General features: G+C 41.1%; 1 protein-coding gene across 1 annotated transcript in view; it reads right to left on the reverse strand.

Annotated features, from left to right (window-relative positions):
- NHERF1 (NHERF family PDZ scaffold protein 1) overlaps positions 1 to 23,739 on the reverse strand; it is a 71,451-nt gene that overhangs the window by 9,646 nt on the left and 38,066 nt on the right. The window contains exons 2-4 of the mRNA XM_083353141.1: positions 15,283 to 15,444; positions 11,308 to 11,461; positions 933 to 973 (exon numbers count right to left, since the gene is read on the reverse strand). Of these exons, the coding sequence (XP_083209267.1) occupies positions 933 to 973; positions 11,308 to 11,461; positions 15,283 to 15,444 (357 nt within the window). The remainder of the gene's footprint in view (positions 1 to 932; positions 974 to 11,307; positions 11,462 to 15,282; positions 15,445 to 23,739) is intronic.

Here is a 23,739-nt window from a genome sequence, read left to right on the forward strand (position 1 = left end):
AAATGAATGTAAATATAAATAAATATTCTTCTATATTAGTTCTGTAGAGGTATATGAAATGATTCCGAAAGTGATTATTACATTACATCACATGGGAGGCAGACTTATTCAACTGCGGTGGAGAACAGTGACTATTTCTATATTGGCTTGCAATTAACATTCAGACCAACTTGGTGGTGGGGGGGGGAGAGAATGACATTGAATTATTTATCTATACTGTTTACTCTTAGTCTGGCAACATTCTCATTCTGTCTCTGAATGTATATTCAAATGTTTTTTTAAAAAGCCCAGCCCTTTTAAAAATAAGTTTCTAATGAGGTTTTCATTCTTCTCCGACTTTAATTAGGCTTTGTTTTTTCAAAACAGACTGGAAGTAACTTGGCCTTTTAGAAGATGTAAGATTCCACCCATCGGGTGAAGAATGGGCTATTCTATTTGGTGACAAGAGGCGAGCTCCAAAATGAGTGACAGGCCTTCCAGGGCATCAGCTCCCCCCTCTCCTCAGACTGTTATTCTCTACAGGAATGTCAAGAGCAATGATTTCACAGCTCACCTTCCTTTACCAATTTAGGAAGATTCCACTCTTTCGATCTGGCAGCCAGCCAAGGGGGGCTCTGAGCAGTTTTTACAGGGAATTTTTTTTAAAAAAAACAACAACCAGGGGAAAAATATCTTACAACTGTCTGAAGGCAATCTTGGCATGTGTAATGCTTCTATATTATCTCCGGTGTGAATGTATTTGAAAACTAGGGCCAGTTAAAATTTCCTAGCAATGTAGGTTCAGAACGCATAAGAGTTGATCAGTATTCTGTTGATCTTCCTCCCACCCCCACCCCCCACCCCCAACACATGTGGAGCAGAGGAATCTGCAATGTTGAATATTGGCTCTAACACATCTATCAAGGAACCATGTACTTGGCAGTAATTTTTACCTTTTCCACATCGCCATTGGCCACTGGTTCTGGTAAAAGACCTAAGGTGGGGAGTGGGAAGGAGAAACAGAACAAACAATGAAAAAGGAAGTGAATACGTTTTGTTTCTTCTAGCAGGATTTCTACAACCCATTGCAATACTACCGTACTTAGCATAACCCTTAACCAACAGGCTGAAACAAGGATCAGTGCTTCCTCTGGGATCTCCCAATTTTGCTACAGAGATATATCCCATCATCCCATTCTCTCTCTCTCTCTCTCTCTCTCCTCTCTCTCTCTCTCTCTCTCTCTCTCTCTCTCTCTCTCTCTCTCTCTCCACATGCAAATACCCACCCAGACATAACGAAATGCACCTTTCTCTGCAGTTACTTCCACAGAGCAATATCCAATATATGACAAAAATGGACAACTCTTTTGTCTTTAGGAATTGGTTAAAGGAGCAGAACAGATAATATTTGACTTCATCAGATTGGGAAGGTGATCATTGTTATACAGTTTATGGGATGGATTGATGGAATGATTGATGGATGGATGGATATATTCCCTTGCACACTTTTATCCAGGGACTCAAGGTACCTTACATGGGGATTATTAGGGGTTAAGGGGTCAAATTAGTGCCTTTTCGTTGCTTAAAACATCCTTAGATCCCTCCAAAACTAACCCAAGGTGTATGGTTTTCAGTGAGTGCCTCATGCCATTGCAATCTCTCACAATTTTGTGTTAGGCAAATAGTACCAGCACCGCCTCTGGCCTACATGCCATAGAGGTAGGCGTGAATTGCAAAACCATACTGGTAGTATCGACCACAGGTATTTTTCCCTCTCAATCGCCCAATAGGCAAGTGATCAGACTGAAACACCAATGCTATTATTCCTGCCTTCCTACAGAGATTTGCTACATTTTCTATTATAGCACAAGTGCCTTCAAGCAGAACTGGGGAACAAGGGTGGTTTTACTCCTGCCTTTGTGTTATTTTCATAGAAACTCTGGAAAGCAAGATGTTGTGAAACAGATCACTGAGATCATCTAGTGAGCTTTGCAGCAAATCCGGATTCTCCCCACCTAACATGAAATAGTTTCTCCTATTTCACGTCTCCATCACACCCAATTTCTGAGTCACTGCAATTTAACAAACTGTATGAAAAAAATGCATGGAATTCCATGCAGAGCTTTCTCTATAATTTTATAGAAAACATCTGGACCAGTGCACAAACTGAAGAACTATAGCATGAGCCATGGAATGTAGACCAAGCACAATTCTCCCTAGCACAATCTCCCCTTGCTGTCACTCATGTGCCACTCATGCTCTTTCTGCACACTTCATGGAGTACCCCAAAGGTGAGAACAGGAAGAGCTGCTTTAATGCAGTGACAGGTGAGTGAATGGTATTTTGCCGTGGAACAGAAGCAGCAGCATATTTCTTTCTATCTATTTCCCCAAGCTTTCTTGGGGTTGATAGCGGTCATCTAAAAGGTTAATGTGTTGGGGCAATGATTTGGGATGGACAGGTGTTCATACCTGGCAAACCGTTCACAAGATCTGCATACCCAAAGATTTGGATTTCAGCTTTGTTACCAAGGCTATTTTGACCAGAAATGCCTGCCGGCCAGCAGTTCTAAAACTCAACCACATAGTTGTTAAGACGCTTTAATAATTCAATGATAAAACAGAACCTACCGCTCAAGATTATTTTGTTTCTGAATGTGGTGTGTTGCTTTGGGTTTTCCCCCCAATAAACTTCAAAAGGTTCATGAATATAAGCCAACCTTATCTAAGAATTGGAGCCATTTACATACACCATAAACCCTGAGATGTTCCAGTCATCTAAGTAAGTGCAGATGCCAAATCCTTTGTCCCTGCCCCAAACTTTTGCTTGCTTTAACTCTGTCTAGTCCAGGAGTAGCCAAACCTTGGCTCTTTTATGACTTGTGGACTTCAACTCCCAGAATTCCTGAGCCAGCCACGGTGGCTCAGGAATTCTGGGAGTTGAAGTCTGGCTGGCTCAGGAATTCTGGGAGTTGAAGTCCACGAGTCATAAAAGAGCCAAGGTTGCCTACCCCTTTTATCAGATATGCTGTTCTAACCTATATCTTCCCCTGAACATCCTCTATGCCCTCGCAAAGTTAGTATTCCTTGACAGCATTAATATTTTTCTCTTCTTTTGCATCTCAAACTTTTGATAAATAACCTTTGACACTTTTCAACCGATTTGCCTTATTGTTTTATGGACATTGGGATCTAAATTTTCAAATTAAATAAAAAGAAAAATTGTGGCAGAATAGTTTGCTGTTTCGCAAACATTGGATGGAGTTCAACTCCTGGAAAGTCATTAGAGGAAGTCTAGAGCTGTAAGTCTGTGGTACAGCACCTGCTTTGCATGCTGGAGGATCAAGGTGCTGTTCCTGGCATTTCCAGGAAAACAGTGTAGTAGCAAAGGATGGAGAATTCTGCATGGAGAGCCACTGCTCAGCAGGACAATTACTCTGCATTGAGATTGAGACTTGACCTAGTTTAAAGCAACTTTTTCTGTGTATCCTTGAATGCTAACTGGACGGGGGGGGGGGGAGAACACCCTCACAAGCCCAAGACTCTGCAAAACCATCTGCAAAATTCAGTACGATATCTTAATGGAAAGCTGCAAAGCTGCAAAAGCAATTACAATTGTGGTGTATCCAAAGAGGTCTGTTAAAGCCTGGTTGCTAAGAAACCAGCACAGTGCCCAGATTTACACATTACACTACAGGCCGTCCCCCCACCCCACTTGCATTTAACCAGGGCACAGAGGAATACACAGGCCCCGATCCCAAATCTTGACATAAACTATGTCCCCTTTTTGTGTGCATGATGTCACAACAGACAGAAAAAAGGGATGGGACTTGCACTGCAACAGCATAATGCTTGTCATAAAACTCTTCCCCCTGACCCACAGCGTCATCTGTCAGTGGAATCAGATCAGATTCAAAGGCAGGATACAAGGCTACGTGGGGAGCCCCCATTTTACGTCACCATTATTTACCACAAGTCAAGAAAAGGAAGATAAAAAAGTCAGTTCAGCAGTGGGGAAAGACAATGCGCTGCATTTTGTTTGGGCTTAAAAGTAAAGTGTGAACCAGACCATTATGGCTTCTTCAGTAATCCTCATTTAGCATCATGTGTGAGTTCAGCCAAGGTGCCCCAGTTGTTCAACTGGTTTCCACAAGTCTCCAGCCTCTGTCAATAAATCTTCACCAATGATACAGTACAGCGGAAATTATGTAGTCATTCTAAGAACTGAAGAAAGTCTCTCGTTTGTGCTCATCTACTTAGGATCCAAGTATCTGCTTCTTGATCTGCCTCCTTTTTTCCCTTTCTAAAAATTCAGATTCCCCCACTGCAACAACTTTCACTCAAGGCCAGCTCTCATTCTCAACCATGGTTGCTGAGAAATTGAATAAGAGCAGCAGGCAGAATCCATTTCTTTCTGGCTTAGATACTGTGTTGTCGTCAAAGAAGAAGAAAAGGCAGTTAGCTGGCGTTGGAGTTGTGGTTTAGCAACAATCACAGAGATAATTGTGAGGTGTACTTGCCAAAGACACAAACAATGCACAAGGACTGAAGGAACTGGCAGTTGGTGGCTGGGTGCCACAACAATGAATTCTTTGTTACAGGGAAGGAGAGAAAAAACATGTCCCCGTGTTGCCTTAAACAAAAAAAAACAAAACCTAGACCAAGGTGGAAACCTGCCTAACTCCTTAGACCCTGGCTCCCCTTCCAATTATACTGTAGTATGTTGCACATATTTGCAAAATATTAGGAAATCTTTAAGTAAAACAAATGGCCGTCTCTCATAATCCAAATATAGTTTTTGGCTCTGGTTTAGGTGAGACAAAGCTCAGAGCCAAACTAGAAGGGCAGACACTCTCCATCCAGAATAGGCAAGTTCTCAGGAACAAAGAGAACATCAGCTGGACACACAGCTATCAGCTAAGAGAGAATGTAAATATTCCTTTCCACCTCCTTGGGTCTTGCGTGACACATTGCAATATCATCACGGTACAAAGCCAGAGTAACAGCAGTAAATAATACTGCCATCTCTGTAGGCTCATTCCCCAGATGTCAAGCCACTTAGAGATGAGCGGCATAGAAGTTTAGAAATAAATAAATAAGTAAATGAGTAAATAAGTGAGTGAGTAAGTAAGTAAGTAAATGTCAAAAGAAGCTGCTGCAAATGCAGAGACTCTGCACCAGAAGGCGTGAGTGTGTGAACCTGGAATGTGATCCAAATAGCTTGAGAATTGGGCTCCTGACCCTGAGGAACAAGGCACTAAAATTAGGAATAAGGTGTCTATGGAGATTCTCAATCATCCAGGTCTTGGTTGTCCCAAAGGTGCCTTTTCCAAAAGGCAACTGGACTTTCTTGTAGTTTTTTTTTCCTTTCATTTTCTTTGGAAATGTTTCACTCTTTATCCGAGAGGTTTCTTCAGTTTTAACTGGTGAACTGTTAGCATGGAAGAACCTTCTTGGATGAGAAGTGAAACATTTTCAAAGGAACGCCCCCACCCCCCAAGAAAGTCTAGTTGCCTTTTGGAAAAAGCACCTTTGAGACATTGGGAACAAGGTTTGCAGTAGACACAGAGCTTAAGGACGCTAGGCACCTGGAGAAGGGGAAACAAAAAACCCTTGGAAAGAATCCAGATCTTTCAGCTCCTCACTCAGGTTACTCCTTAGCAATCTCTTCCTTTGAGCTCTGGGCAATTGGCAAGCACAGCCTAAGAGTACAGACAATCTCCTTGCAGCCCATCCCATCCACCTCCAGAGCAATAAGATGGAACCAAGAAGGGGATATCATCATCACCATGCATACACTCTTCTTTGCTTGACTTGAGCTTACTCTGTCCGGTACCACAAATATTTCCAAATAGTGTAGGTGTCAAGCCTTTGCTGTTCTATGCATTAGAAATTGCTCTACCGACATTGTGTCTGAAGATGAAAACTTCTCTTTAACCATTTAGAATACTTTATAAGTGCTATCCACCTGTCCAATAGAAGAGGCTATCTGTAGCTCAGGGTTGAACTGTGGCGTCCTTGGTGCCTTCTGAGCTTGTTTGTTTGCATGCAGACATTTTGTTACCCAATTAGAGAACATCGTCATCATGCTGGTAAGTATGAGGTTTGCTTCCTGTTTATAAACAGGAGTTTGCCCTGCCAGTGTTGCTGGGTGTGTGATTTTCTCCCTGGTAGTTTCTTGATGAGGCTGCTGTTTACTGTTTGATAGTTTGTCTAGTGCTATTCGCTCTTCATCTGGGTGTTGGTTGCTGGAAGGAATGTGTTATAGACTTGCTTCCTTCTTAGCTTTTTGAATGGTGTGTAAGTATGGTTTATTTCTGTGTCTACTGATGGCTGATTTAGGGAGTCAAGAGAGACAGCATCTTATGGGTTGCCTTTTTCTAGGATGATTCTTCAACTTCTCAGCCTAGGGATTTCCTGGTGGTTTCCTTGCCAAGGACCAATCAAGACCGAATCTTGGTTAGAACAGTCAACGTCAACTAGGTGTTGCCACCTGCTAACAAGCAACAAATTATATCTTGAAGAAGAAGGTTTAAATGGATGAAGAGATTCCAGACAGCACTGCCCCTCTTTCTTGGGTAACTGATAGCAGTCCTGTCCCACAGATGCTCCAGAAATGTTTCCTTCCTTCTGCCACCGATAGCCATCCCTTCGTAGGATCCCAAAGCAGGCAATCCAAATTCAAAAAGATGTTGTATGAGAGATTTAAGGATGCATCACATGGAGAGAGATCAAACGCTTGAAAAATCTTCATTCAGTGCAGAGCAACAACATCTCCAGCTCTGTAGTGCTCTAAAACAAGTGAATGAATTATGTAATAAAGGTCAGCTTTGGTCCAGCTTTGGGCTACTCCTGCTTTATGAACCTTCCACAATATGGATTCCCAATGAGAACTTTCTTGCCAAGAGAAAATGTTTAATGTGATGATTTTACGATTAATTAGGTCCTAGTACAAAACAGAAGTGAACTGTATATACATATATGTCCCAAATGTTAAATTGGAAGATAGTTCAACATACTGACTCAGTGCTAGACAGCCATGCAAACTAAGAGGTGTAGAACTGCTCAGGTTGTTATACATTGATAATTAGCCTTTGAAAGTCATTTAAATAATTCAGTAATTAGATGATGCAGTACTGTTGTGCCCTTTTCATCTCAGAGCTATTGAGCAAAACAGAACTTTTTTTTTTTGGCAAAAGGCTGCCTGCTGGAAGTTCCCTGAAGGTCATATGTCAATACTGCAACGCAAAGCTTTTTCTTTCCCCATGCCTCACTCCTCTGATTCAATGATCTGGCAGTGAAGGATTCTTCTCTTTGGACTTTTCTCTCTTTCAAAACTACTCTGTATTCCTCTCTCTATGGAGCAGAAGGATTTGAGATAGTCCTTTCCTTGAGCCTTGTGAAGTGGAATCATGAATGATGGCATCTTGTACATGCCCTAGTAGAGATAGATCTTAAATCCTGACATTTCCAGAGTGATTTGATTGCTGATCCAGTTCCTTTCTTCCCAACACAACAGACAAAGCACGCACAAAAGACTCAAGCCCAGGACAGATGCCTTTCCCCAGATGTTCCTTTCTTTAAAAAATAGGTTACTGTGATCATTAAAAGTATATTTAACCTAGAAACCTACTTTTTCTGAGTACCAGGAAACAGTTTCCACTTATATATGGATGCCAAACTTATTTGACCCCTGCCACATACTTATGAAGGATTTAATTGTTTCTAATAATGTCAGGTAAGAAAATGGATTGGGCGATGTGCTAAAATAAGACATTCCTAGCCACTTTTCAAAATCCAAGCATTCCCTCATTATGCATTATAATAGCTGTTAATATTTAGTTAATGGTAAATTATGGTATTATTTAATTACCATTAAAAAGACCTCATCCCCTGAATTACTTCTTCCTGCTCAATTAACTTTGAAGTAGAATATATCATGACCACACAGACATAATTGCTATACGGATTGCTTTTGAATTCTAGAACTATTTCTACTCCCCCTTCCATAAATGAAGTCTCCTGTAGACAAAAACCAAAAAGCATCTATGTGGGTTATGTAATGTATTATAGTTAAAAGTTCACTTGACAGTTGCGATTTGATAACGCAGGTTTGACAGTTCCCTCAGACAGCTGCGAGTTGATAGCTCAACATGCGGTTACCGCTGATTGGTTAAGAACACAAGCGGCGGGAGAATCCTCGGCTGGGATTGGGCGAAGGCTCGCCGGCTTCAGTATAAAAGGGGTTGAAACGCGTTGTCAAACGTTCCTGAAGCTGATGAAATAAACCAGTTGAAATCGACCGAGCCTGCTGTCCTTATTGACCGGGAACCCGCACAAGACACTACAGGTTAAGAGGAAGAATGTGGTCTTGCTAGAAAAAACACCCTCACAAAGGAATAAGGGCCAGAACTCATGGTGCAGTTAAAGTGGACAGCAATCTCTTCGGCCTCTGCACACACACATAGCTCCAACTTGTTCACACAAGAACAAAAATCCTTCCCAAGGTCAATCAATCTATTTGTATAATCTAGTACAGGTAGTCAGCAGCTCATTTGGTGACTGTTGGAAGTTACAACAGCACTGAAAAGAACACTGAGAAAAGTGGCTTATGACCATTTTTCACATTTATGAGTGTTGCAGCATCCCTGTGATCACGTGATCAAAATTCAGACAATTGACAACTGACTCGTATTTATGACAATTGCAATGTCAGGGGGTTTTGCAACCTTCTGGCAAACAAAATCAATGGGGAAGCCAGATTCACTTAATAACCATGTTACTAATTTAACAACTGCAGTGATTCACTTAATAACTTCGACAAGAAGGGTCATAAAATGGGGCAAAACTCACTTAACTAATGTCTTGCTTAGCAACAGAAATTTTGAACTCAACTGTGGTCATACATTGAGGACTACCTATAAGAGTTATTCATATGAGGATCCTCAGAAAAACTCCTTCCTTCCTTCCTTCCTTCCTTCCTTCCTTCCTTCCTTCCTTCCTTCCTTCCTTCCTTCCTTCCACAGTTTTTTAGTCCAAGAATTACACTGTATAGAGAGAAACAGATAAGAATGTATTCTGGATAAAAGTCTAAGCAAGTAATGGACAGAATTAAAGTTCCATCACTGTATATACAGTATCTGTAAATCTGCCTGAATTACATACATGGTGCCTTGGACATCTTTCAATGGTGCAGATTCCACAGTCATCCACTAATTTTAATCCTGTTCAGAGATAGAGGGAACTGCCCCTCCGGGACATAGATGATTTGGGGAGCCTTTAGTGTATGCCGGGCATGAACTCTAAGGCCACATTTCAAAGGCGAGAATCTAGAGCAGGGATGGGCAACCTGCAGGTCATATGAACTCCTGACACCTATGAATGCATTGTTAATGTTGCCAGTGTGATGTTTGATGCTGCTGCTGCTTTGATGAAATAAAGATTAAAACAGGGGTACAATGACTCTGCCAGCTTAATCCAGAAATGGTTGCCCCCAAAGAACACAAATAAAAAATGCTGGCAGCAACATTCCCCTCACTTCCCAGTTTTTATCACGAGTCAAAGAATAAGATTACAAAGCACAGCAGCCCCTGCCGCAAACCTGTTGTCTGCCCTAGACGAGGCAAGCAGATCTCAACAACAATACAAGCTCTAATTTGACATCTGAGTGCCAAGAACATGTGAAAAGGGTGAGCTGGCATGTGTCTCGCCTTCTTGGTTTTTTTTATCCTTTCATTGCTGAGATGTTGGGGACCCCATGCAAGGGTAGATAGCTTGACGTGCTTCAAACATGCTTTGTGCTAGTTCGTTACAATCAATTAAACCAGTATGGCTTAAATGTCTTTCTGTTTTTTTAGGAAAATTCTATTTTCTGTCTGGGTGTAAAGAGCAAGGAGAATAGAGAAAGATTCTTATTTGTGTGCAAAGGAGCCAGGCATTACCAAGACTGGCTCCCAATTACCAATGCACGCTTTTCAGGGACAGGCCTTCTGACTTGTATATCCAACATTTGATTTCATTTATATGAAATTTAGCATTCATTTATCTGCATAACCAGGCCAGCATTTCAGAATGTTAACCCAGAAGTTGGGGGGAGGGGGGTCTTTGTTCTACTTGAAAGAAAATATACACCTCGGTAGTACAGCAAATGCTTTGAACACAGAAAAACCTAACTGCAGTCCCTTCAGGACTGTCCTGAGGAAGGGCTGGGCCAAGGGTAGGCAACCTTGGCTCTTTTATGACTCGTGGACTTCAACTCCCAGAATTCTTGAGCCAGCATAGCCGGCTCAGGAATTCTGGGAGTTGAAGTCCACGAGTCATAAAAGAGCCAAGGTTGCCTACCCCTGGGCTGGGCAAACTGTTCTCAACCATGAAGTGCAGCTACCAGTCTGTATCCATTATTCTGGGCTCAATAAACTAAGTGGGGGGTTCAAAATGAAGCAGCTTCTTACATTCCTAAAGATGGAAGGACATCTTGTAACTCATTTAACAATGAGCTCAGTCTTTCTGAATGAGCCAGTGAGATGCTCCCACTTCTTTTTTAGTTCTTTTATGTCAAATACAGAAACTGTTAAGGATATTCACATAGCACATTGTTCCTGGCCATTCTGCATTATTGGGATTTATTTAATGTTTGAAAGGACTGCTAATTTCTGTCTTGTTTCTGGTGAGATCAGTTATTTCCACTCAAGACTCAGACATAGCTACACTGCACTGTTAGTTAGGTATAGGACTCTAAGGGAGAAAATGAGAAGTGTCAGGGGCTCTTTTTGTAGCCTATCCAGTGGGCCCATGCTAATAAAAAATAATAATAAACCTTTATTGTCAAAGTACAACATGTGTACATTGAGATTAGCTGAGCCTCCCCCCGTGCTCTCTCCCCCCAACACACAGTGACAAGAAACCCTCCATCCTACCACACCATGTGAACCAACTACACCACACACCGGCCTCCCAAGTCAATTCTGCATAAATTCACAGAGATTATATCCCATTTAAAAGCCTAGCAGCCCACGGATAAAAGCTGTTTTTCAGCCTGTTGGTACGGCTGGCTATACTCCTATATCTCCTACAAGATGGTAGGAGAGCAGGGGTCTTCAAACTTAGCCCTTTTATGACTTGTGGACTTCAACTCCCAGAATTCCTCAGCCAGGGTGCCTGGCTGAGGAATTCTGGGAGTTGAAGTCCACAAGTCATAAAAGGGCTAAGTTTGAAGACCCCTGTAGGAGAGTAAAGAGATACCGCCACAGCATCTCTAGCTAGGAAGGGGTTGTTCTTTAAATCTCACCCAAACCACCACCACATTTTCTTTAGCAAAAGGATGCCATACCTTTCACATGTGCTTCAGAGGGGATGACTTTGCACTTCTTGAAGAATTCATCTGTTAAACTATCCACCACTAGCAGCTTGGTCTCATCTCCACCAGACTTTATGGCCGAAACAACATCTGAGTGTTGCTTGCCTTCCATGCATTGTCCATTCACCTGCCAGGAAAGAAACATGTTCTGAGCTCAAACAAAGAAACACATATTCAGGCAGGCACCCAACAATATTGAGACTTTAGAAATGTTGACATGCACCCCACAACAATCAGAAGCACCCCACAGCAACAGCAAGTACAGGACTATACGGTATCATAAAGCCTATGACCTGTCTCCCACAAAAGCAATAGAAATCATCATACCTGAGACTTTTGCCAGTCATAAGATATTTAAAACTGTCATATGTTTAACTGAATTACATATGGTAAAGGCCTTTCTTTTCTTTGGTGAAATAAACGTCCCTCAAACAATTTTCCTCAATCTGGTACCCCGCAAATGTATCAAGCTATAATTCTCACCATCCTTAACCAACATGTTTTAGTGATTTAACATTTTCTGTGAACAGGGATTTTTTGGGTTATGAGTCTGTGTTTTGAGCAAAATAACACCAAGCTGAAAGACTGCTTTAGAGCTTCATTTCCTTTCCAAATTTAGCACTCTATGTGAACATGAAACAGGTGGATCAAAATCAGGGCTCTGCTCTATCTTCAAGGGGCTGCACTTCCATTTATACCCAGTTCTTTATACCTGACATTAATCCCTCACATATATTCCAAAAGGTCAATGGACCTTAATCTTTGAAGACCAGATCACTTCAGATGGACAAACTGATTTCTAACTGAAAGTTGTTCAATAAAAACACAAGCATTCTTAATGAAAAGTCTCCCATACATTTCCAAGGAAGTTCAGGGGGCCACACAAGAGGGTGAAGTACATCAGAACAACAGATGCAGTCTATCAAACCCAGTGCCTGGGTAGGGTAATTCAAGAGCAGCTGTATGATCCTAGGATATCTATCTTTATGGAAGCTATTAAATCTGGTGGTAGGCCTTTCAATAGGATCCATCAATGATTCCTTACCATTTCCATGCCTGAAAATGGTCACTGGATTAATTTAAAGTAAGCTACTGCTCAGAAGTGCAAAAACACAACACTGGTCTATATTTAGATTTTACTATGAGCCCAACTTTGCCTTATCTGAAGGTTCAAGAAGGAAGGAAATATGGCTGTTAAATTCTGCTGCAGATTATATTATCATTCAAAAGTACCATGTTTGAGGTTTTTGAATTTCTAAACAAATATGGTCAGGGACTATTTTGACCAAGAATATAAGGCCACATTGTTATCTTAAAAGAGAAGTGCCTTGTGTAACACAGCAAACAGGCCAGGAGTGGATATGGCTGGACTGCAGCAACAGCAATTATAAACCTGGCAGTACCCAGAGCTTAATGAGCACCCATGTGCTTGAAGGCAATCTATAAACCATAAAAAAATAAATTACAACAGATATTAGAATTTTAATTGGACTGAAAGTGGATACTCCCAGCTCTGACCTTTAGTTGATGCCATTACTCTTGTTCACTATTCTTAAGTCATTCTTATAAGTCAGTATGACTTAACAGCAGAGAACAAAAAAATCAGCTATATTTATTTATTTATTTTTACTTTTATCCCATCTTTATTGTCTTTACAAATAATTTTATACTCAAGGTAGTCTCAAAAGAAAGTACAAAATGCACTGTCAGAGATCTGGGTATAAGACTTGCATATTATAACCCTTATGTTAGTTTCACTTTGAGCTAAAAGGTTTCCTATTTTGTTTCCCACAGTGGCATTTATAGCAGCAGCCCCCAACCTTTCTGACTTTGAGGGGGGGGCAGAGAGGATGGTTCCCAGCAAGTGGCAAGTGTGCGTGCAGCTCCATTGGTGTGAGTGGCAGACACACAGGCCTGCCACTTGCGCAAATGGAGGTGCACATGCGCATTCACCTGCTGCTCACGCAAGTGGAACTGTGCATAAATGGGCCATAGCCCAGTACAGGGCTGCAGCCTCTGGTTGGGGACCCCTGATCTATAGCAACTCGCTGCTTTTTTAGAATGAAGGTGATGGCCAACTTCCCCTTTGGGAGCATACAGTACATGCAACATTGCAATACATGGAGAAAAGGGATGGGGCTCACATTCATTATGATGCTGCAGCACTGCTCTGCCCTTTGTCCATTCGCAAAGCTAGCTTGATAATTCAATACAGGGTCAGCAACACAGGGCATGCAAGCATCAGCATCCTTCTGATACCTCCCTCTGCGTTTGGCAAACTTCTTATCTTGCTTTAAAGGATCTTTTAATTAAAACATAATAGAAGTGTAGCCGGCATGCTGCATAGGAAGTACCAATTCTCTCATAATCTTTATTTGCAAGAATGCCTCTAGGACCCAAAAAGCATTATGACTGGGCACATGCAAAACTGCGCATGTAACAAAAAAGACACACCCAGTGCTCCCACAACACCAACCAATCAAGACTGCCCAGACCTGGTTTTATGACATACTGAAGTTATAAATAACCTAGTTGCTGGATCTTCTTTCTGTGCAGTTGATAGGTAGAAGCCTAAACTAAGCACACTGTAAGGTAAAAATAATATGAATAAGAATAATGGGCTATGGAACTTGTAGCCTTATCCTTAACTTTTTATAGGAGTGAAAGTTACTCATGGGTCTGTAATTTATACACGGTAGAAGCTGTATATGTTTATCACTTCTTCTTTTCTAGCTTACACATTGTCACAATATAGGGACTTGCCTTCTTAGCCTTAACCTTCCACTCCCTTTGGCTAAACTCATATCCTCCAAAAAGTGCCATTCTTGCTCGTTTCGTCCTAAAGACTGCAACAGAATTTCATGCTGTGAAAGCACCTATGTAGTTGGGAGTTTGTATAAAATGTCACATATCTCTAGTGTTGCGTAGCTTCATTTCTAGCCATGCACGCCTGACACCTTTGATTATGCAATCCAATGGTAATTGCTTCAGAAAAATCTCATTCCTTTACTAATCCCTGGACAGTGTAGCAAAGTTATCTTTGCCTAATTTAGCCCTTCAAAAGGACTTTCTGTGAAATGACCCAGTGCTGAAGATCTATTCGGCTTTGGTTCCCAGACTTGGTCATAACTTCCCTACCATTGGCATTTCCCCTCTGATTTTTTTAAAAGGGGCTATTTGGCATGAAAGTGAGCCTGGGTTACCAACATCCAATATATCCTATTGTGCGTATTACACTGTCCATCAAGAAGTTCAGGCCTACGCTTATGCTGAAACCAATGTTAAGACACAAGGATATTCTTTTAAACCGTAAGCCTAGTCTTCCCCGGCTACCTTTGACCCAAACGTCTTCTGTTATTGCTTTTCCATGCCCCAATTTAATTGGCAAATTCCTCAGGGCAGGGACATGCCTTGCTGGATGGTGCTGTAATCAGCGATGACAATTTGAAGGTTCTAAACAAGCATCACGGAGGTGGAGCTCTTGAGCTCCTATGCCAGAAGGTAAACCTTACTGCTAAGTGAGATTGCAATAGTGAGAGGAGCCCAGGAAAGAAGGTCTTAATTTATGTTAAGATAGTTTACAAGGACCTTTAAGAAAACGGTGTCAGACAAGAAACACCTTTAGACTTCTAGTTATTTGCAAGGTAAAGATATTTGGGAAAGACACGGTTGCATTCTTTATGGCAAGGTATAGAAATACTATATAACAATACTGTAATTACTCTCAAATCAGACAATGGATATTTTATTTCCCCAATTTCACTGGCAATTTATTTGGCTTAAAAACAGTGAGGTGTACGAGGTGATTTTGAAAAGCTCAGAAATGGCTAAGCTGGCACAACTCTTGGATCACAAGTTACATTTAATCAGTTCCCTTTGAGAAGACAGAGTCTAGATTAGTCAAATGTTAATTCATTTGCAACAAACAGTGTACCCCACAATACATACCTCAATGATACGATCTTGAGGCTGCAACCCTGAAGTTTCAGCTGGAGAATCTGGATCCACAGCCCGGACATATTGGCCTGGCTTTGCCTTATCACTGTGGAGGTTGAACCCGTACCCGTTGGGACCCTTCTTCATCTGGCAGAGACGAGGTCTCAACTCTTTCTAAAGTAGAGAAACATAAAAGGCATTTGGGGTATCAGTTTTCAGTTATTGTCACCAAATCAATTTCTTTTTGATCAGCATCTGTTCAGATTTGAGTCTTGTCATCAGCAATCCTGCAATCCAATAGTGCAAATTTGGGCTCTCTGGAGGAGTGAGTTGTGTCCTTGACAAGCTGGCTTTCATAGCTTGGTGCACACTCCCAGAAATATTAGCAATACAACTGCTTATGAAGTCTGCCTAATAAGCCAAGATCAAAAAACAGTAGAGAAGGAGGAAAGAATTATCTACTACTATGGGTTGGTAATGCCCTTCTAGTTTATTTTACCTTTCTCATTGCCTGCAAGTGCTATTTATGGAGGAAGGGGGGGAACAACAGCCAAAGGCCAGGACTGTTCAATTACTTCTCAAATTCTTTCTTCAAGGTTGGGGGCACTTTGTCTCTTAACCTTCTCTCCACCCATTCCATGGGTGGTCCTGGAACTGAACGTTCTGATATATATATATATACAGTAATGTATTTCCATGGTACCACATAAGATTTCTATTTAACAAAAGCTGGGATTTTGTACAGAACTGCATTACATAAAATGCTTATGTGCGTTTACATAACATAGACTCATAATTCAAGTCAGGAAAAAAAATCATTCATTTTTCAGCAAGGCCTTTCTGAAAAGTATACCATACATGCCAACAGGAACAAAGAAGAACAATTTGACCTTCAGGCAGATGAACATCAGAAATCAGTAGAAGGTCACTGAAAAGTGATTGTCCCTTGGGATGTTTACAAGGGGAAGCAATTTGGTGTTTGGGGCTAATTAAGACTCGTCAAGGTTAGCTCCAGTTGAATGTTTACTAATAGTTCCAATAACATTTGCAGGAACACATATTGTAAGCAGCCTTCCCTTACAGCATTCCTCTATTTGACTGGGTCACTTCCAATTGCTACTCTGACCCAGGTTTCTTTCTGGACCACAGGAAGAAGGTTAGAACATGACAGCTCTTACCACACACCAACGGTGTCCAGAAGAAAGGAGAAACTGGCACCCCCAATCTCCCACACAGCAATTTCAACCTCATCAGATACTGAAGCCAAGCCCGGTGACAGAATCGGTGAGGTTTCTGGAGAAGCTAAAGCACTCAGAAAACTCCACCAGCAAGAAGATTGGGCCCAGATCCTGCCAGAGCTATCTCACTCATCAACATTGTGTGGCTTATTTACACCAAATTTTGTATCTCATGAAGTGTCTCCCAGAGAAGAATAAAGCCGAAGTGTGTCAGATGTCATGTAACAGTGATTTATTTCTTTTTTCCTGCTTATATGATCAGATTTATTTATCTGGTTCTGTTACTGCCTGGTTTGCAAAGATAATCTCCTTCAAGTTGAGTTCAGCTTCTAGTGATTTCACGGCCACATAGATTCCTTAGCAGCAATGCAAATGTTTTTCAAATGCCCAGTCTAGCTTACAACCCAGTGATTCTCTGAAGATTGCCTAGCCAACTACTAACCTGGTCTGACCCTGCTTAGCTTCCAATTAGCTTATCTTATCTTAATTATAGAATTGTTAAGAAAAAAATGAAGCCTTCTCTCTCGGTATTATAAACCACCAGCGGTTATTGGAGCTGGATGATATAAACATATTACCTAGCAATCCTGACTACTACTGATCTTCCTATGAAAGGAAGAGAAAGCAAAGAACACACAACCTCATTACTCGGAAGGAAGGAAAGAAGTTCCCAGGAATATGTCAGTTCTGGGATTTTTCCCATGGGTAGATTTGGTGTTTTATATTGGAGAAAGGAAGACATGAATTACATATATAAAACAAGGCATTAAAGTCTGAGGAATTTGGTTCCTTTCAGAGCTGCTTTGGCGAGATAGGCAGTATAGAAGTCTAATAAATAAAATAATAAAACAAAACAAAACAAAACTATATTGGCTACAACTCCTGTTATCTCCAGTTCACATGGCCATGTTTTCCAGCATGTGGAATCCTCAAATGCCATATCTGGAAAAACTCTCAGCAATTCAGACAACCTGATCTAAGGCAGGCTGGTGCAGACCATTCATGGTATCCTGTGTCAGATCAGCTATTTGCACATAAATATTTGGGAAATATTTTTCTTCCTCTATTGAGGGACAAATACATTTGAAATCATTCTGTTTAATAGTTGTCTGCCAGTAGGAGAGACAACTGAATGTATCCTCAGTCTAAACCAGTGCCAAAAGGTTGTAGGATCACCCATGTTGTCTTTTATGTCTGCCTGGTAGGAATCAACACGCCATGTCAGAGGCCTGGATTGATTCTTGCTCTCTAACTCTTATTCTTATGCATGGATTGTGCTCTTTTCCAGAACAGCCTGTTCTGCATTCAAAAAGTCTATAGTTGTGACACAGTCTTCAGTGTAACCTCCTCCTTGCCCTAAATGTTCTTCTTACGCAGTTGTTACACAAGGCAATCTGTATGATCTTTTATTAGAAACTTAGTTCTGATTTGCTAAGCAGACTAATGGAATCGCTGTCCTTCCCACTATGAGGAACGACCTATTTAACATTAGGTAGTTAATTATGGCTTCAAGCAAAGCCAAATATTTAAGAAAAGCAGCATCGTGATCATCACCACCTTAGTTATTATTAAAGGATACAAACAAATGTTCAGAAGAGTCCAATGGAAAAATATGCAACAGGAAGACAACCGCTGCAAGCACAGATAATCACGGGATGCAAGCTGAATGTTAAGATCCTGATCATCCCATAAGAAAAGAGAGAGTTATACTGGGGAGCTCCAGTACATACATAGGGGGCAAGTAAAATCTTTACAGAGGCTTTTGTCCCACATTATATTAAGGGATGAAACTCAAATACTTTGGCCACTAAATGAGAAGAGAGGACTCGTTGGAAAAGACCCTGCTGCTGGGAAAGATTGAAGGCAAAAGCAGAGGATGAGATGGTTAGAAAGTGTCACCAACCCAGGGAGACGGTGGAGGACAGGGGAACATGGCCTGATCCCCTGTGGTCCATGGTGTCACAAAGAATCAGACACAGCGACTAAACAACAACAATATTAAGGGGCACACTATGCCTTCTTTGCCTTTTCAACAGACAGCTGTTTTAGTTACCCAGTAATCTGGATCTGAAATCCTTAAAAAAAAATCTCAAAAATTAGATGCACCTTCTAAAATATGCTAGCAGATACAAGAAAACATCCCACATTATAGGCCCATTTTACACACACACAAAAAACACCCAACTACAGAAGAGGCTTTCTCTGAGATTCCAACTCTTCCCACAGCTTTTTAAATATAGGAATCAAAGGATTAGCAATGTAGGGTTTCAGCTTAATTTTCCATATATTTGGCATATCCTTTACTCTTTTTTTTCTTTAACCCCAGCAGGATGAAAAGGGAAGAAGAACAAGAAAATTGTCTTGAGGGATATATTTGGATTGCTTCCATATCTCTGGAATGATTGCTGGGAACGAAGACATGGACACAGGACAATGGGTCGTCACCACCCAAACTCCTCTGAGCAGGCGCACTACAACGCTCAGAAACAAAAAAGCTTTATGCTGTCAAAGGTCAATATATACATGGGTGAATATTATATTTTGTTTGTTTGCTTGTTAGGCACATACAAGGAAAGTTTTTTCCCAGAATGGCATTAAGTTAAAAAAAAATTCTATTTAGGTTTTTTGGGGTTGATAGCAATGGTAAAAGAATAGACCTCTGTTCTGATAATAGTGATGGAGACAGCTGCCATCATTCCTTCTAAAATGCACCACCACTTCTACATCAAAGAAAAACGGCAACTACCACAAACACACAAGATGCCCATTACTCATTTTGTCAAGCAATAACAGTTTTGCTTGGATCAGATTCAAAACAATCTCAGCATCTATCACCTCACATTATTTACTTATTTACATTGACATTTTAAACATACCAGTTTCATTCCAATAGTCAAATTCACTAAAGATGCCTTTTTAAAATCCTTTTAATCCACAAATTGAAAGACACTTTCATTCTTTAAAAATGTTTTACCTTCTGCAGAGAGTAGATGAATGGCCAAGCTAAGCCTTGGGCAATGTATACCATGCTCCCAACCAATGGCATCCCAGCATAACTTTACCAAATAAACAAACTGCTTTGCTTTTTCTTCCCTCTTTCTGCAAAACTGTAATTGAGATTGGACTGATTTCCTCAACTCTGCTCCAACAGTTCATCTCCTCACCCATTCTCTGGGCACCTCTGTGTTTCAAACAATTCCAGAGATTGCAGAATTTTTTTGTCCCAGGAGAAAAAGCATCTGATCTGTGTTTTATCACCCAAATTTGTGGGGGGGGGAGAATGAATGGTAGTAGTGGAGGAGGAGAGAACACTGGTGTTCTAAAGCAGCGTTTCCCAACCTTAGGAACTTGAAGATGCGTGGACTTCAACTCCCAGAATTCCCCAGCCAGCATAGCTGGCTGGGGAATTCTGGGAGTTGAAGTCCACGCATCTTCAAGTTCCTAAGGTTGGGAAACGCTGTTCTAAAGAAAGCATCTTGCTCAATATTCCTTCTATGATCATGAGAGTTATGTAATCAGATTTTAGCACTGAAACCCCAGGGTTGTTTTTTTTTAAAAAAAAAATGTGGCAAATTGTTTCTTTGAAGTACCTTTTTAGTGGCTTTCAAATGGCAGAGACAAGCAGAGTCCACCCCACCCCCCCAAAAAAAGTTCCAGCACTTGAAATTTGGCTTCTTTGATTCCAAATTTACTAGAATGGAGTCTGATGGACTTTTAATGCCAAAAGTAAAAGTCTGGAAATGACTGGTTATAGAAGGCAGGGAAAATATTGTACTGACCTCCAACAACCTTTTGAAGCAGAACAATCCCAAACTCTGCCACACAATTCTCATACACCCTGATCAGGTCTGAGGTCTTGTGGTTGAGAAAAACATACTGGTATACTCTGCTGTTCCAGCTAAGGTTACTTACATAACTGGCATGTTAGGAAAGCAAGGAGACAAGGGTACCAGTTTGCATGCAACACTAAACCAACCTCTCATGAAGCAAGAGATGATTTATCTGCTCTGGCTGTCAAGAGAAAACAAGCAGAATAATTATACGGCAAATACCAGTTGAAACTCACTTGCTCCTGCTAAATGAGAGTTCTGGTTTCTTGATACGAGTGACTGGCCCATTGTTCTAGCGGTAGACGTGACCTCTTTCTGTCCAGCCTGGTATTTCTAAACTAGATCGCTAAAATGAACTACATGGAAACCACAAAGAGAAGATCTATGGCTACTCTATAGCAATAGGCTTAATGTAGCCAACATGTAAGAGGCAGAATTTTGGAAAACAAGTGGGAATGAAAGGGGAAAAAATGCTTTTGAGTCACTTCTGATGACCCTGTGGATATATCCATGCAGTTTGCTAGGCAACAGTACCAAAATGCTTTGCATTATTTTTTTCTGCAACGAGAAAGCAGGGGGTTCCAGTCTAGACCATGGCCCTAGAATAGGGCTAAAGGTTAATCCTGGTTAGCTTCAGAGCCTAGACCGGGGTCTCCAAACTTGGCAACTTTAAGACTTGTGGACTTTAATTCCCAGAATTCCTCAGCCAGTTGTGCTACTGTAAATGGGCATACTCAAGTTTGAAGTTCAGATCACAGTCATCTATGAAGTTTACAGTACTCACTGGTCTTGATACACTCAGCCTGATTTACCTCATAGGGATGTTGCACTGGCAAAAAGCTACAGACCTTGAGCTCCTTAGGCAAATTCAAGACATTAAATGAAAAAGCCAAAATATTCAAGAACTTTGGAAATGCAAGTCAGAAAGGGAAGGGACATTCTGCAAAAGAATGGCCTGGGAACAGTTCAAGAGTAACTCAGGATGACCATTCTACCACAGGTTCCCTAGCTGAGACCTAACCATCCCACAGACTAGAGGACACATATATAGTATTTGGGATGAGGGAGGAAAAGGCAGAGGCAGAAATCACCCCAATCTCTTCTCCTCTGCAAACGTCATAAATGGTCTAGATCAGGGGTAGGCAACCTTGGCTCTTTTATGACTCATGGACTTCAGCTCCCAGAATTCCTGAGCCAGCTATTGTGGTTTAAACCCCTGGTTTAGATCGTATCAACTTTACATTAGCATTTCTTTCTCTCTCTCTCTCTCTCTCTCTCTCTCTCTCTCTCTCTCTCTCTCTGTGTGTGTGTGTGTGTGTGTGTGTGTATCACACACACTTCCAAAGCGTCTCAGTTAAGTGCATGAATAAGAAAAGAAGGAAGAAATGGAGGGTTCCCCAGGCAAAGCATTCCAAGCAAAGCATTCCATGCTCTATGTAATGTGAGCAAACATTAAGCCAGCAAGCCCTTATATTGATACATTTGAATGGTGTGGCATGGAGAAGGAGTCCTCTTCCAAGACCAAGCAGAATGCAGAGGATTGTAAACCAAGACATCTGGAGAGCACCAGCTTGGGAAAGTTGAAGGTGCACCAAGTGATGGTGGCTCTCAGAGACTTTCTTCATACAAAGCCCATATTCTACTGTGTTGTGTTCTTCTCTGCCATGGAAAGGGATATAATTTGCAGTTTGAGCCACATCTTTCCTCTTTCACAAAAAAGGCATTAGGATGAACTGAGGTTAAGCAGAGGGTCTGTATCAATGAGTATTTTAAAATACCCAGAATGCTCCTGGGCCAGAATATTCTTCTTTGCTTGTCATGCCATTAATCAGCTCTTGGTTTCTGTAACAGATAATTAGAAAGGTAGCATCTTAACAGTACCGGACCAAACCAGCCACACAGAAAAATCTAGAGAATTGAGAGTGGGAGCAAGAACATTTGCAGCTAGCAATGGTCCCTTTCAGATGTCTTGGATTACCAATGCCATCATTCTCAGTCAACATGTGGAGGATGCAAGATATAGTTCAACACGTATGCAAGGTATTAGGTTGGGGAAAACTGGCTTATAACTCGTTTATTAGGAAATCAGATTGTTGCCTCATCGGCATTTTGCAGGCGTCTTACATCTGGAATGGAGTATCCAAACCCAACTCTTCCAGAGCCAGCAATTCTAATAAACACTTAATGATTTTTAAACTGGGATTACTAAAGTAATTCCAATTTAATAACATACCATTTTGTGCATGGCTTTTAGATCTTCACTACAGATTGCTGCTTTAACCTCTTTGGTTGCATAAAGTTGTTAGCAGAGCAATGATAATAATACTGTTTACATTTTTTTCATGCAGTTCACTTATGACTATATAAATAACCAGCATGAATCAAGAAGTATAGCCTAAAGCAGTAATTTCAGCAAAGCACTGGTTACGTTAACTTTGATCTCAGAAGAGACCCCAAATTGTAGCCTATTTGAAGTAAAGCATTTGGCATCTAAATTCCTCAATTAAACATCATTTCAAAATAATATGTATCATTAGGTTTCTGGAAACTGAGATTGCTAAATCCCCTGTCTAGTACCTGCAGATACCTGAAGGCATCTATCCTACAATATATCCTATTTTAACCCCTGGAGTTTCCATGGGAAAAATAAAGTCATTCTCCACTTTCTCTAGTTCACACAATACAGTACTTTAGCTAAGCTATGCTTATTCAAACAGTCCCCTAAGTCAGGGGTCCCCAACCCCTGGTCCGTGGACCAGCACCGGGCTGCGACATGCCAGCAACTGGTCTGCACAAACAACCAAAGCCCCATTTGCAGGATGCAGGGAGCACACAAAACCACATTCCCTCTGGTCCATGGAAAAACCTCTCTCCACGGAACCAGTCCCTGATGCCCAAAATGTTGGGGACCTCTGCCCTAAGTTCTCCACATCACAAGAAGGGATATCTTTAGAGTACGCCTATAATACTATTTGAGGCAGAAATATATTCATACAAAAGTTTAATGATAAAGAAGGAAGAACTACCACCCTGTGTTGTGGCCATATGTTAGTGATAAAGGCTCTAAGACAATTTCCGCCATTTGACAAAGTTACTATTAGTAGCCTTGAAAAACAGAAGACCATAACAATTGTACCAAGCCACTTACTTTCAGGCCTGCCACTCAGAGCAAAATAAAATACAATATCAATTTGTCACACACCCTGTAGTTGCCAGACGTTAGTGTGCACATCTGCACTCTGTCCATAACTGATGACGTGAAACCACTGCCACGCCTATCAAAATGTTGTATATGCTCCCTACTGCAAATTCCAGCTTTCAGAATGACCTGGTAGTATGCAATGGTCTTAAATGCCCATGATGGCATTAAAAAGGCTGGCTAAGGGCAAGGAACACGTAGA

This window comes from Vipera ursinii, assembly GCF_947247035.1.
Source record: "Vipera ursinii genome assembly, chromosome: 2".
NCBI lineage: Eukaryota > Metazoa > Chordata > Lepidosauria > Squamata > Viperidae > Vipera > Vipera ursinii.